General features: G+C 30.4%; 2 protein-coding genes across 2 annotated transcripts; both read right to left on the reverse strand.

Moving 5' to 3' along the window:
* Positions 1 to 675: 675 nt before the first annotated feature.
* LOC126656813 (uncharacterized) lies at positions 676 to 4,712 on the reverse strand. Its single transcript, XM_050351433.1, has 11 exons — positions 4,487 to 4,712; positions 4,234 to 4,364; positions 3,859 to 4,161; positions 3,304 to 3,774; positions 3,096 to 3,237; positions 2,756 to 2,900; positions 2,329 to 2,521; positions 2,108 to 2,248; positions 1,685 to 1,882; positions 1,186 to 1,534; positions 676 to 1,037 (listed from the first exon to the last, which is right to left on the reverse strand). The coding sequence occupies exons 1-11, from the start codon at positions 4,710 to 4,712 to the stop codon at positions 676 to 678; spliced, it is 2,661 nt and encodes an 886-aa protein (XP_050207390.1).
* A 7,642-nt stretch (positions 4,713 to 12,354) lies between these two features.
* On the reverse strand, positions 12,355 to 14,254 carry LOC126656403 (desmethyl-deoxy-podophyllotoxin synthase-like). Its single transcript, XM_050350971.2, has 2 exons — positions 13,266 to 14,254; positions 12,355 to 13,174 (listed from the first exon to the last, which is right to left on the reverse strand). Exons 1-2 carry the CDS (start codon positions 14,163 to 14,165, stop codon positions 12,551 to 12,553), a joined length of 1,524 nt encoding a protein of 507 aa, XP_050206928.1. The 5' UTR covers positions 14,166 to 14,254; the 3' UTR covers positions 12,355 to 12,550.
* Between the last annotated feature and the right edge of the window lie 365 nt (positions 14,255 to 14,619).

Here is a 14,619-nt window from a genome sequence, read left to right on the forward strand (position 1 = left end):
TCAAATTCAAATTATGTGAATGGACAAAGTTCCGATACCATATTAGTTTCCATTTTAAAACTAATTGGTATTAAGGCGAGGTGCCCAACCAATATTTAAACACATGTCCATTTACACACACAACCAATGTGGGATTCCCACTTCAACAATAGTAATTTCGAATGTTCATATATGATAAGAATGCTCCAATTTCAGATTAGAGGTGAGAATTAAAAGATTTGATTAAAATGAAAACAGCTTAACAGAGCAGTTTATATACAAGATGTTAAGCCTAGCTTAACTGATATAGAGACTACCATAAGCTAATAACACTAAGCTAACTAACTAATTAAATAACTAACTAACTTAGTAACTAAGTAATCAGCTCCTTTCTTTACACTCTCCCTCAAGAGGAGCATAAACGTTATGAATGCTCATCTTGTTTAACAAACCATGAAAAATTCCAGGACTCAATACTTTGGTGAATATATCAGCAAGTTGCTGCTTTGTAGGAATATACATTGATTTAAGGACTCCAGCTTGAATTTTCTTTTAATGACATGACAATCCAGTTTAATGTGCTTTGTACGTTCATGAAAAACTGGATTGTTGCAAATATGAAGTGCTGAAATATTATCAAAGAAGAAGGTACTGGAGAGAATGCTTGATCTGAAAATCTGTCAAAAGGTATAACAACTAAGTGACTTCTGAAGCAGCTGGGGACATGGACGTATATTCAGCTTCTGTAGAGTTGCGAGAAACAACCTGTTGCTTCTTAGACTTCCAGCTAATAAGAGAAGATGCAAGAAATATGCAATAACCAGTAAGAAACCTTCTTGTTTCTGGACAACCAGTCCAGTCACTATCACAGTATGCACGCATTTGAAGAATTGCAGTGGAGGAGAAATAAATACCTTGACCAGGAGAGCCTTTCAAATATCTAAGAACTGTCATAGCAGACTGAAGATGAATAGCTGCTGGTTTGTCCATGAACTGAGTAAGAACATGAACATCATATGTAATATTTAGTCTTGTAAGCGTAAGATATAGAAGCTTACCTATTAATTGTCTGTAACCAGTAGGATTATCCAAAAAGATCTGCAGTTTGATGAACCAATTTATGATTTGCTTCAATAGGAATGAAAACTGGTTTTGAACCTACTAAACCATAATCTTCTAGAAGATCCAGTACATACTTGCACTAACACAGGTTAATACCAAAATGATCTCTTTCTATTTCTAAACCAATAAAGTATTTGATGGATCCTAAATCCTTTAACTTGAGTTGACTAGCCAAGAAAGCTTTGATAGATGAAATAACAGAGATACTAGAACTGGCTATAATAATGTCATCCGCATATAGTAATAGAGCAATAAAACCAGTATAATCTGACTTATTAAATAAAGAACAGTCATATTTAGATTGAGTAAAACCTTGTGTCAGCAAAGAATTGGTAAATTTCATGTTCCATTGTCTAAAGGCTTGCTTAAGGCCATATAAAGACTTATTCAATTTGCACACAAGCTTTGCAGCAGGATTATCAGAAGACTCTCCCTGAATCCAATAACCTTGAGGAATAGAAATATAGACATCTTAAATGAAATCCCCATTAAGAAAGTCATTATTAATATCCAGTTGAGATAAATGCCAGTTGTCGATGGCTGCTAATGCAAGAAATAATATGATAGTGGTGTGTTTAGCAACAAGACTGAAGGTTTCTTGATAATCAAAACCATATCTTTGAGTGTAACCCTTGGCTACAAGCCTAGCTCTATGACATTCTATGCTTCCATTTGAATGAAATTTGACCTTATAAACCAACTTGGATCTAATGGCATGCAGACCAGAAGGTAAAGGTACAATAGACCAGGTATTATTTTGGTTAAGGGCCAGTAATTCTTCCTACATGGCTTGTTGCCAATGAGGAGATAAAACAGCTTGATTATAGGTATTTGGTTCAGGATGAGCAGAAACTTGATTAATGAAAGTTCTGCAAGTAGGTGAAAGTTTGGAGTATGACATGTAATTAGTGAGGGGATGAGAAGTAGAACAAGCAGATACATTGTATTGGTAATGAGATAGTTATGAAGGTATAATATGAGGTCTTGAAATTCTGCGAAGAGGTACATGAGTAGAAAGAGCAGAAGTAGTGTTTGATGAGGTTTCTGGGTTTGAAAGATTAGAATGGCTGTTTAAAGTAGGTGAAGGATGAGTGAAGTTATATGGAGGTACAACTGGTAAAACAGTAGAATGTAAATCATTTTGAGACTGTATTTGAAAAGGAAAAGAGGTTTCATGAAACAATACATCTCTAGAGATAAAACTGAGTTAGTGTTCAGATCAAATACCTTGTATCCTTTTGTATGCATAGGATAGCCAAGAAAAATGCATTTTATGGCTCTAGAATCAAATTTCTTCCTGTGTGGATCCACATTTGTAACAAAACATAGAGAGACAAAGACCTTAAAATGAGAGTAATTTGGCTTGAAGTGATATAGAACTTCATATGGACTTATGTTATTTAGAACTGGAGTAGGTGGCCTGTTAATGATTTATGCAGCAGTAACAACAGCAGGACCCCAAAACTTAATAGGCATGCTTTCCTGGAATAACAAGGATCTTGCGACATTCAACAGATGTTGGTGTTTCCCCTCTGGCACACAATTTTGTTGTGGTGTATATGCACATGTTTTCTGATGTATAATCCCTTTGGAAGCATAAAAGGAAGACTAAAGAAATTCTATGCCATTGTCTGTTCTAATCATCTAAATAGACTTTTGAAACTGAGTGAGAACCAGTTGATAAAATTGAGCAACAATATTTGTAACTTGTGATTTATATTTCAACATATAAATCCAGGTTACTTTAAAATAATCATCAAATATTGTCAAACAATAGTGATTTCCATTCAAATCAGAAACTGAATAAGGACCCAGACATTCATGTGAATAAGTTTAAAAATTGAACTTGAATTATTTGTATGAATAGGAAAAGGTAATCTCTTCTGTTTAGCTCTTGGACAAACTTCACAAACATTAGACAAATCAACATCTGTAATTCATAAGTCAGATTTAAGCAAATGCATCCTAGGTTTTAGATAGATGACATAGTCTACAATGCCTTAAATCTATTTTATTTGCAGTTATTGTAGAAACAACACTAGTATTAATCACTTTGCACTCAGAAGCTGCAAGTTGAAGATAGTATAGCCCTTGTAAGACTTTAGCCTGACCAATCCTTATCATAGTGTTGTGATCCTGTATCAAACAATGATCAGCAAGAAATGTCTAACTAAAATTTCTGCAAGTAGTTAATTTGCTGACTGATAGTAAATTAAAACTAAAGGAAGGGGCCATAAGCACATTGTGAATGGTCAGTTTTGAAAACAAATCAACATATTGAATGTGAGTGATAGGAGCTTTCATTCCATTTGGTAATTGAACATTCCAATTTGTGACATGCTTGTAAGTTGAGAATAGCTCTAATGAGCATACTATATGGTCAGTAGCCCCAGTATCAACTATCCATGTTTGAGCATTAACTTTTCCATATTGAGCATTCATTGCAGCAAAAGTAGATGGCGAGATAGTCATACCAGATGGAGTGTTGAGTGGTTCTAGAGTGCATTGAGGAGCAGAGTTGCACTGAGAAGCATTTGTGAAATCATTAAGCAGCATGTACAATTTCTGAATCTGCTCATGAGAGAGATTGAGTGAAGTTTGGTCATTTATCATGATCGAAGTTTCATTGATCTGATCTTGCACATTGTAAGCTGATCTAGACACTTGTTGATTCTGATAAGAACAACTAGACTGAATTGGAGGTCTAGGTGCAATGTAATATGGCCTTTATTGATTGGTGCCTGTGTAATTATTAACCAGATTAGGATTTCTTGTGGGAGCATTCTTAAATTTGAAATTAGGAGGATATCCAACAAATCTGAAACAAGATTCTCTCTCATGCCCTTGTTTTCCACAATTGGAACATATAAGATCTAGTTTACGCTTCGTTTTAGCCGTAGCAGCAACTGTATCAAATATACTGAGTTTGTGAAGAGATAAAGTTCTCTGACTTTCATCTCTGAGAATCATGTTGTAAGCTTGGTCAATGTTAGGAAATGACTTAGTATTAAGCACTTGTGACCTTTGAATCTGAAATGTTTCCTTCAAGCCATTCAGAAACTGAAACACATAATCCTTTTGTTAAATATCAGTAAATTTCTGAAAACAGTTTTCATTACTTTCCATTGCTACAATGTGGTAAAGGTCTATAACATTGAAGTTCCCCCATATAGCATTTAATTCTGTAACATAAGTGTCAATTGACTTATCACCTTGAGTAATTGTGCATAATTTGTGCTGTAATTGACAAATTTTTGCATCATCTGGTTGCAAAAATCTCTAACTCAACTTTGCCCATATCTTTCAAGCATCTTCCATGAAAAAGACAATAGAAGCATTGGATGGAGAAATTAAAGTAATAACCAAGTAATCATCAAATTGTTACATCTAGCCCAGGCATTAAATTGAGTATCAGCAACTGAAGGTTTTGAAATATATCCATGCAAAAAACCTTGTTTATTTCTGATTGAAACTGCAAGAAGGAAAGATCTCCTCCATGTAGCATAATTTACAGAGTTCGATTCTGGTTGCACAATTACTGAACTATGATTATCAGTTGGATGAAGGTAAAAAGGAGAAGCTGAATCTTCATTTTGTGAAGAAAACGCCATGATTAATCAAAGAACTTAGAACTTTGATTGAGAAAAATATGTGATTATGCTTCGAATCAATCGAAGAAAATTAGTTTCTCGGAATGTGATGAACAATGTGAGCTAGAATATGTGATTTGAGCAAGAAATGATCAAGAAATAAGCTGAATCAAGCCTGTTTGGATGCCGAGAAAGTGAGGAAAAATAAAATGGTTATCAAAAAGAAAATACAGGAATGACCTGCTCTGATACCATGATAAGAATGCTCCGATTTCAAATTAGAGGTGAGAATCAAAAGATTTGATTAAAATGGAAACAGCTCAGCAGAGCAGTTTATATAAAAGATGTTAAGCCTAGCTTAACTGAAATAGAGACTACCATAAACTAACAAAACTAAGCTAACTAATTAAATAACTAACTAACTTAGTAGCTAAATAATCAGCTCCTTTCTTTACAATATATGATTCTGATCTAGTAATATCCATAACCTAAACCAGTCTCAGATCTCCTCGACAAATCTCCATGGCTTGCATGGGTGAACCTAGCCAATAAGTGATGAATCCAGAAATTCGGTAAGATTAGGTCCTTTTATATACTAAATTTGAGCTATAAATATATGTAAACTTTCAACAAAATAATAAATAAATAGTTTTTTATAATGATCCTAGACAAATTTTTATATTATTAAAATATTAAATAATTATATCGTTACTGGTACTATTAAGTACATAATTTTAGTATGCTATTAAATAATATTTTAATCTCATTTTATTTTGTAAATTATTTTTTATCAATCTTCTTGTACATAGAAGTTTGTTCAAATATCAAATTACTAATTTCAAAATAGTAAATTATTAGATTTAATTGCGAACAAATTTAAATGTTTTTATAATATCTCAATGCATTTTTTAGAAAAATATTTATAGAAAGACTAAATTATAAATTATTAAATAAAAAATTAATAAACAATTAACTTAATATACACTTTTGAAATATGATGGTACTTAATAAAATATATGAAAAAGATGTATAATTTTCTAATGTATATTTATGTTTTATACATAAATAAAAATATAAAAATAACTTATGTACATATAAAAATATAAAAAATAACTTATATACCATTTAAGCTCATTGATCATGTATTTTAATATTTAAACTTTAATTTCTTAAATATTTAATTTGTTGTGCTATTTTGAATTCTAGTATAGAATTTATATTTTTTGTTTAAGTCATGCGTCAATCTAAGGTTTTAAAGAGTTTTTTTTAATCAAACAAGAGATTAGTAAATTATCTATTGGAAAAATGATTTAAAATTATACATTTGATAATCAGATTTGATAAAAAAAAAGCCATAAAATTTATTTATTTCATTTTTACTTCATTAGCACCAAAACGCCAGAAGTCGGGATGGTATAAGCTGGTGGTGGAGAAAATGTATCAGGTGTGCCTGCATATGCAGTGTCGTATCCGGTGCTATAATACTGACTCGGTATGAACGGCTCTGCTCCCTCAAAAGGATGATAAATCGCAGGAGGCGGGATGAGGTCAGCTGGCTGAGACCGTACTGGGGGCTGGAATCGATCATGTCTACAACGGCAGCCGCGGAGAGATTGCAGATCACGGTCGAGTGTGGATCCTTTGGCAATGGATGCGGCTGACTAGAAGGCTCTGGTGCTGTCATTGTACGCTATACCACCCGGAGCTTGACACCCATTATCATACACTATTTCACCCGGAATGTTTACCATTTCACCTTTCCAATATATCAAAAAGGATAGCACCATGATTGCAATAACTACAGTAGTCAACATATAACACTATTACAAATAACAATATTTTTAACTATATTTTATAGCATTAGAACATCGTTTAAAACAATATATATGGTTTTAATTCACAGGATTTTCATAAAAGGCAGAAGAAGAGCAATACCCTTATATCTTTTTTTTGCCATTATATATGTACTAGAATTATAAACACTCAAATCTAATATTTAATCCAAATAAAAATTAATTTATAACTAATAAAATAATACGAATTGCTACTCGGGATCAAAGTCTAATAAATGACAATTTATCAACCGACATGCACTCTTATTATTTATTAAAAATTATATGATTAAGATGGCGTTTAAATATAAGTTTTGATTCACATGATCCTCAGAAGAGGCAGGTGAAGAGCATATCCTTATATCTTTTTTTGGCCCATTATATAGATTACAGAATTATAAACACTCAAATCAAACATTTAATCCAAACAAAAATTAATTTACAACTAATAAAATAACATGCATGACTACTCGGGATCGAAGCCTAATAAATGACAGTTTATCAATCGGCGTGCATTTTTATTATTTACTAAAATCTACCGATATTTACACATCTAAATACACTAATAAAAAAACTGCAAAATTTAATAAAAATTAGGCTTAATTACTTAAAAAATCCCACCTTAAAACATTTTTTCGTTTATACCCTGACCTAGGAAAAAGTTTATTTGTACCCTTTTTTTGATTTTTTGTTTTCTACTGTACCCAAAATTTTATTTTTTGACAATTTAATTAATTAAAGGATGAAAACATTAAAAATAATTAAATAGAAGGATTATATCATCTTTTTTCTATTTGAAAAAATACAAATAAGTTAAAAAAATGAAGGATTATTTTAAACTTTTTTCTAAATAAAAACAGTTCAATTTAGTGCTTTAGGGTAGAGTTGAAAACAAAAAATCAAAAAAAGGTACAAATGAACTTTTTCCTAAGTCATGGTATAAACGAAAAAAATTACAAGGTGGGTTTTTTTTTAAGTAATTAGGCCTAAAAATTATAACTTACCTCTTGAAGATGACGTACTTTCCGATAAATATTAATCACTCCACTCATTTTGCACATATACCTAACATAACACAATCACTAGTAAACCCTAAGTCTAACCTAACTCCTATAAATAATACAGTTAATCGGCCTAGTCAGAGGTGGCACCAAACATATAGAAATGCATAATAAAACTCTAAAAATATTAACAATAGTCGAATTATATAGCTCCACCACACACACTTTACAGTCGATTCCAGTCTAGAAAACAAGCTTCTACGCTTTAATTACTCAAGAACGCCCTGTTGCACACTGATCTGAGGCTGGATTCCACATCCGGATCCTTAGAAAACGAGTCAAAGACTCATAATGGTACTTCGAAGGACTCTATTATATTCTCTTATCATTATGCCATATATGATATAGGATTGTTAGATTCTATGTGTTATATTACATGCTTAGCTTGTTTTGACTGTTTTTACCATAAAACTGCTATAACAATTAAATTTGATATTTTTGCCGTGATTGCCATGCAAACTGATTAGAAACATGTTATTAGGCTGGTTTCACATATTTTGTAAATCATATTCAATTTCTCTCCGATTTTGATGCTTAAAATGCATGTTAGGACGTGTTTTAGCAGGATACTATAGGAGATTGATGTAATATTTTTCAAAAATCTCTTCACCGCTAACCAAGTTAACCTAGAAAAATGCAAAGTTTGACTAGACCGATAATTGTGAGTCTAGTTCTCAGAGGTTGAAAGAGTGCTTAATAACAACTTCAATGTTAGCACTACCAGAAGGGATTGAAGGATTCACAGTGTATTGCGATGCTTTAAGAGTCAGATTAGGATGCGTCCTTACGCAGTATGGTCGAGTCATAGCCTATTCTTCTCGACAGCTGAAAAAACATGAAATGGATCATTCGACACATGATTTGAAATTAGTAGCACTGATTTTTGCGCCAAAAATTTGGACGAATATGTACATGTGAAGTAACCTTCTAGGTTGGAAGATTCTGCTCAGCCTGACCGTGTTTACAAACTGTTAAGAGTCTTATACGGGCTAAAACAGGTTCTTAGAGCCTGGTACGAAAGACTAAGCAATTGTTTTTTGAAAAAAGGAATTTGTAAGAGGAAAATTTGATAAAACATTATTCACCATAGCTTATAATAAATTAAACTATTAAATTTTTATTAACATTAATTAAATATGGAAATTTTTTAATGTAATATAATATAATAATTTATTGATCTAATTTTATAAAAAATATTTTATTATTATATAATAAATCTTTCAAATTTATGACCATAATTGTTTTTTAAAATGTTAATAATTATTTTTTAAAAAAACTAATATATATTTTGTATAAACATCAATTATACAATATAATATTTCAAACTTTATATCCATTGAGTTTTAAAATTCTATAAGTTTCAACTTTTAATTTTTAACATTTCATAATTTATAATTATTAATATTAATTAATAAAAAATTTAATATTATAATGAATCAACTTAAAAAGAAAGAATTATCACTTGAAAATTTATGGTCAACCCACTTTTCAAAATCCAATATCATTAAAATTTAAATTATATAATGTTTAAATGTTAATTAATTTATTAAATTTTTAGAACTTTTTATATTTCATAACATATAATAATAAAATAATTTATTGACTAAAATTTATAAAACTCTTCATATAAAATAGTCTATAAACAATATTAATATATTAAAACTTTATAATCACAATTTTTAATTTTTATTGATTAAACATTTAAAACATACACTAAATTACTTATAAATATTAAATAAAAATATATTTAATAAAATAAAAAATTTATTGAAAAATGAGAATAAAAACTCTTTATATTAAACTCTTTATAAACATTAATTTTATATTAAAAAATTTCAAATTTCGTAATCATTAGGTTTCTAAAGTTTAATGGGTTTTTTTATGAATAAAAGTTACAAGAAGTGGTAAAACCAAGCGCTCTAAACTTTCGTACAAAAAATGGCGCACATAAAGAGTCACATTAAAGGTTACAGTTTAGAGAACTTGCAAAACAGTTAAAGACCAAAGTCCAAAATACACCGTGGATTTTTATATAAATCCCTAGCTGAATAACAAAAACTCCTATTACAAGTTTTAAAATAAAAAAACTTATATTCCATAAATTAGAAATGTTATATTAATTAATAAGAAAAATATTTTATAATATAATAAATCAATCTGAAATAATAAAACAAATTGCCACTTGACAATTTGTGGTCAGTCCATTTGTCAAAATATCAATGATGCTTAATGGTTAATTTGAAGTTTAAAATTATATTATAATAAAGAATAAATTTAAATGTTTTTAAATACAATTTAAGTCATTTTGTAGCTCATTAATTAAGTACAAAATTCAGTTAACTAGGCCTAAGCGATGATTTCTTAAGCCAGCAATATGACATGAATTTTCTTACAAGCCATGCCAATCTCAAAGAACGCTCACTCTAGACATATAGTTATGCCCCTAATCTTTTCTTTTTGGTATATAATATATGATGTGAGGTGTTCTGAATGAGTTCTAATTAAAATCATAAATTAAACTTTTTACATTTAGACTACTTTCTATTCAAGCCGTGTAGGTCCTTTTGTGGGAGGTAAATCTAGCACTAAATTTTAAACGAATGCATACATAAGTACGATTTGAACCCACAATCTCATTTAAACCAGAAAAACATCTTACTGATTCATCAGCGTCTTGAGAATTATGCCCCCTAATCTAATACTAAAGGAAAACACAATGAACCATCTTAAAGAACAAATACATGACAAAAAAAAAAGATATTACCGAGCTTCAAAAGAGTGTTCCATTCAACATCTTGTGTCCACCATCGCATATGAATTCGTAACGCTACAAAAAATTTAATTTTTGGAAACATGAGTTGTCGTTGTGAAAACCTAAAATATGGTTGTTAAAAGTTTTTAACAACGATAAATGTGATTGTGCATGTTGGCGTAATGTAATGTTTTTTATAACGACTTTTTTCTAATAATGATCGTTACTATAGATTTTACAACTTCTTTAAGATTGGGTATTAAAAGTTATTAGTAACTATAAAAAGTCGTTGTCAAAACATTATAATATTAATTATTATTTAAATATGTTATATAATTTTAGATTATTTTTTATTTTTAAAAATTAAAATACAATTATTATATAAATTGTATATTTTACTTTTTGATAGATATATTATAATAAAAGTAAAAATTATTTTTATAGTGAAGGGTTGGTTTCTTTTATAGTGGAAATGCATCATTCTCATTTCACTTATTTTCAATGTGGGATTTTAACTATTCCTTCTTTATAATATTTAAAAACGACACATATTGAATCGTTGGTAAAGCAAATAATTTACAATGACATGATTAGTCGTTGTAAAATAATTATATTTAAAAACGATATAAATTAAGTCGCTGCTAAAAGTATAACTTTTAATAACGATTTTATTAGGCGTTGTAAAATAATTATATTTCGAAACGACATTAAAATAATCGTTATAAAAGATATATGTATTATAACGATTTTAATGGTTGTTGTAATAGACCGTTTATAAAACTCACTTTTTTTATAGTGTAATGAGCATTTTATTTCAATTTGTTGCTTATATATCTTCAAATCCTTTACTAAAAAGTTTTATAGGCTAGCATATTAATACAAGCACACCAAAAACAACTTCTAACATCAATGAAGGGTGAAAACAAAACAATCAAACATTTTCACAACATAAAAGAGTTGGACCTCAGTTAATTAAGTGATAAAGCATGTGGAAACTAAAAATTACAAAAAATTATGTAGGCTGTACTTGGCATCAAGTTTATATCAACCAATTTTTACAGCTTGTGTCTATATGACTTAACCCAGTTGAATGGGAGACGGAATCAGAATTTTAACATCAAAGAGGCCAAATTACAATAGAATTTTAACATCAGAATTTTAATATATACTAGTTTCGCATTACGTGCTATGCACGTGGCTCGTAACGTAACTCGTCAATGAATATATTAGTAAATTTATTATAATTATATTAATTTTTTATTTATAATTAATATTAAATTAGTTAAGAATTTTTGTAAAAATAAATATAATATATTATGTTATTAAATTTTTTTTTCATACTGAATTTATTCTTTTTTTGGTTTTATAATAACCATAATTATATAATTAATTTAATTTTATTAATAATATCTTTAAAAATAATAAGATATAAATTTAAATAATATTATATTGACAAATACAGTATTTTAATTTTATAGTTCAATCAAACTAAAAGATAGGTATTCCTACTAATTTGGAGATAATTTAGTTATTTTGTACATACTAAAAACTATTGGAGATAATTTAACTACCTATTCTAATTAGGACTTTAATTACAATAGTGATTAATAAATTACTAATTAGTTAATGAATATAAAACTTTTATTTAGTAGTAAATTGAAAACGATTATTCAGTAAATTTGCCTGTCCCCCCCCCCAATCCGTGCTTTTATATATAGTATAGATATACGGAGAGATAATTTTTAAAATAGAGACGACCGAATCATAAAATATAAAAGAATTGGTGCTAGTTTTAACATTTTCTGAAAGTTGGAAGGGGGCCATGGCCATCTCATGCCACCCCCCCTCCCTCTGTCGTTTGAATCAGTCGAACCTTGGTCCTCATAGATTAATCTTCGGTTAAATTTTAAAAATATTGTTAATTTTCTCTTGAATTTGATATTTGATATTTGAAATCCCTTTATAAAAAAGGGTGTTAGTTAAAGAAAATAAAAATAGTAATTTTTTTAAAATCCGAGTACAAAACAGTAATTTATATGTAGATTTATATAAATGATACTTTAATAATCAATCCTTTCTTTTACAACGGAAGAAAAACAAAAGAAGACTTCAAAGTTTCATAATTGCACACAAACACCCCATCATCATAAGTTATTATTTAGAACAATATTTTCTTATTTAGATTTAGAACACATGTGGTACTCTTTCATTTGTCTAGTCAGTTGGAAACTCATGGCATGGGATAGGAATTAAGTATAAATTATTTTTTCGAGTAGTCACTGCGCCAAACTCTTCAGCCATGTCCAAATCTTCTTTCTTCTCCCCGTCGGGAAGTTCCCAATCAAAATAGTACAATAAATGTACTAGTACAAGCTCCACACTTGCCAGGCCAAATAAGTAGCCCGGACATATCCTTCTTCCCGAACCGAATGGCAAAAATTCGAAATTTCCTCCTTTGAAATTGATTGGATTGTCGATAAATCTCTCTGGTAAAAACTTTTCACTTTCAAACCAATATTTAGGATCCCTTCCTAGCGCCCATGTGTTTACAAACACTCTGGTCTGGGCCGGAATATCATATACACCGATTTCGCAATGCTTGGAAGATTCTCTTGGAACTAGGAGCGGAACAGAAGGGTGTAATCTTAGCGATTCTTTGATAACTAACTTCAAATACGTTAATTCACTAATCATTGTTTCATCAATATTTCTTTTGCCGTCAAAAACTTTTCTAACCTCTGCTTGCGCTTTCTGCATCACTTTTGGATTTTTTATTAATTCTGACATGACCCATTCCGTAGTTATAGAAGATGTATCGGTCCCTGCAATGAAAAGGTCCTGTAATATGTAGGACGATTATTAAATTCAGGAAACACAAACAAATACTAGAAATTATAATACATACACACATACAAATGTAAACACTAACCAGTATAACCGCTTTGATATTTTCGATGGTTAAGGGATGTTCAAGGTTCCCTTGCTCTTGATAATTTAACAGAACATGGACTAAGTTTTTGTTTTTATCGGTATTATTTTGAGCTCTGAGAATCCTATGTTCATTGATTATCTTCTCAAGCACAAGATCAATTTTTTTGTGCAGATTTCTGAGTCCATACTGAAAACCGGCAATCCCATGGAGCCATTTCAGAGAAGGAAACAGGTCCGCGATGCAAAGACCAGATGCAGCCTTTAAAACATCTTGGGCAAGTGGTATGAATGCTTCTCGATCCATCGGGCATTTGTCGCCAAAGGCTGCTCGTACGATAATCGTACACGATAAGAAATGTAACATTTTGGTAAGGTTGATCGGAGATCCTGCACCAGCGGTAACAGATCTCATCAGATTTGATGTCTCTTGTTCCCTGATCGGGCGGAACAACTGGACACTGTTCGGGCTAAACAGCTCTAACATGCAAATTTTCTTCAGTTGCTTGAAGCTTTCCCCATAACGTGCAAAACCAATGTCCGCTGCCTTATAAAACATGACATCTGCAGCCAAGATTAAGGGCCTATTTGCAAAGATAATGTCATGAGTTTGCAGCACTTGTTTTGCACTTTCTGCTGAAGACACTACAACTGTCGGAACTTCTCCGATCTGTAAATGCATGACTGGTCCATATTTGTCTGCCAACTCTTTGCGTTTATGATGGGGCAGACCACCTATTAACTGGGGTATGTTTCCGATGATGGGAAACTTCCGTGGTCCCGGGGGTAGGTTTAGAAGCTTGCTATTGCTGGTTTTCAGTTTCTTCCATATTACCAATAAGATTAAGAAAAACAAGCAGAACAAAATTGGCAATGGAAGAGACAGGATTTGTGAAATCATGGTGAAGGCTGAGCTAACTTGAAGAGTTGTTTGGTTGATAACCTCAAGGCATAAGCGTCCCTTAAATAAGCTATGATATATTACTTTCAATAAACAAAAACTATGATATTAATTTAAATTTAAAATGTTCCACGTTGCCAACTCATGTGTCGGTAAAATATATTACTTATAAAATAAGTAAGGATAAAAAAACTGACAAATACAAGATATATATATTCAAATGGTTTAACAGTTAATTCGTATTTAGATGATGTGAGTTATAAATTTTTAAAAACTCATTTTCCAGAGGGATAATATTTAGAAAACTTCAGATTGTCAATATAGTATTCAAAATACTATATCATCCTAAGTTTATAAGCCACATAACTCATAGTTGAATATTCCCTTCTAAAAATAACTTTTAATAACGGTCTATTGAAATGACTATTGAAATTGTTTTAAAATATATACATTT

This window comes from Mercurialis annua, linkage group LG7 (genome assembly GCF_937616625.2).
Source record: "Mercurialis annua linkage group LG7, ddMerAnnu1.2, whole genome shotgun sequence".
Classification (NCBI taxonomy): domain Eukaryota; kingdom Viridiplantae; phylum Streptophyta; class Magnoliopsida; order Malpighiales; family Euphorbiaceae; genus Mercurialis; species Mercurialis annua.

Bases quoted from the DNA above. Each gene is read 5' to 3' on its own strand.
- LOC126656813 (XM_050351433.1), bottom strand. From the start codon at position 4,712: ATGGCGTTTTCTTCACAAAATGAAGATTCAGCTTCTCCTTTTTACCTT. The intron at 3,775-3,858 runs GTTAATAATTAC...TGTTCTTATCAG, and splicing joins CCACAAGAAATCCTAATCTG to AATCAACAAGTGTCTAGATC. The intron at 2,522-2,755 runs GTCTATTTAGAT...AATCATTAACAG, and splicing joins GTTCTCACTCAGTTTCAAAA to GCCACCTACTCCAGTTCTAA.
- LOC126656403 (XM_050350971.2), bottom strand. From the start codon at position 14,165: ATGATTTCACAAATCCTGTCTCTTCCATTGCCAATTTTGTTCTGCTTG. The intron at 13,175-13,265 runs GTTAGTGTTTAC...TACATATTACAG, and splicing joins ATATCAAAGCGGTTATACTG to GACCTTTTCATTGCAGGGAC.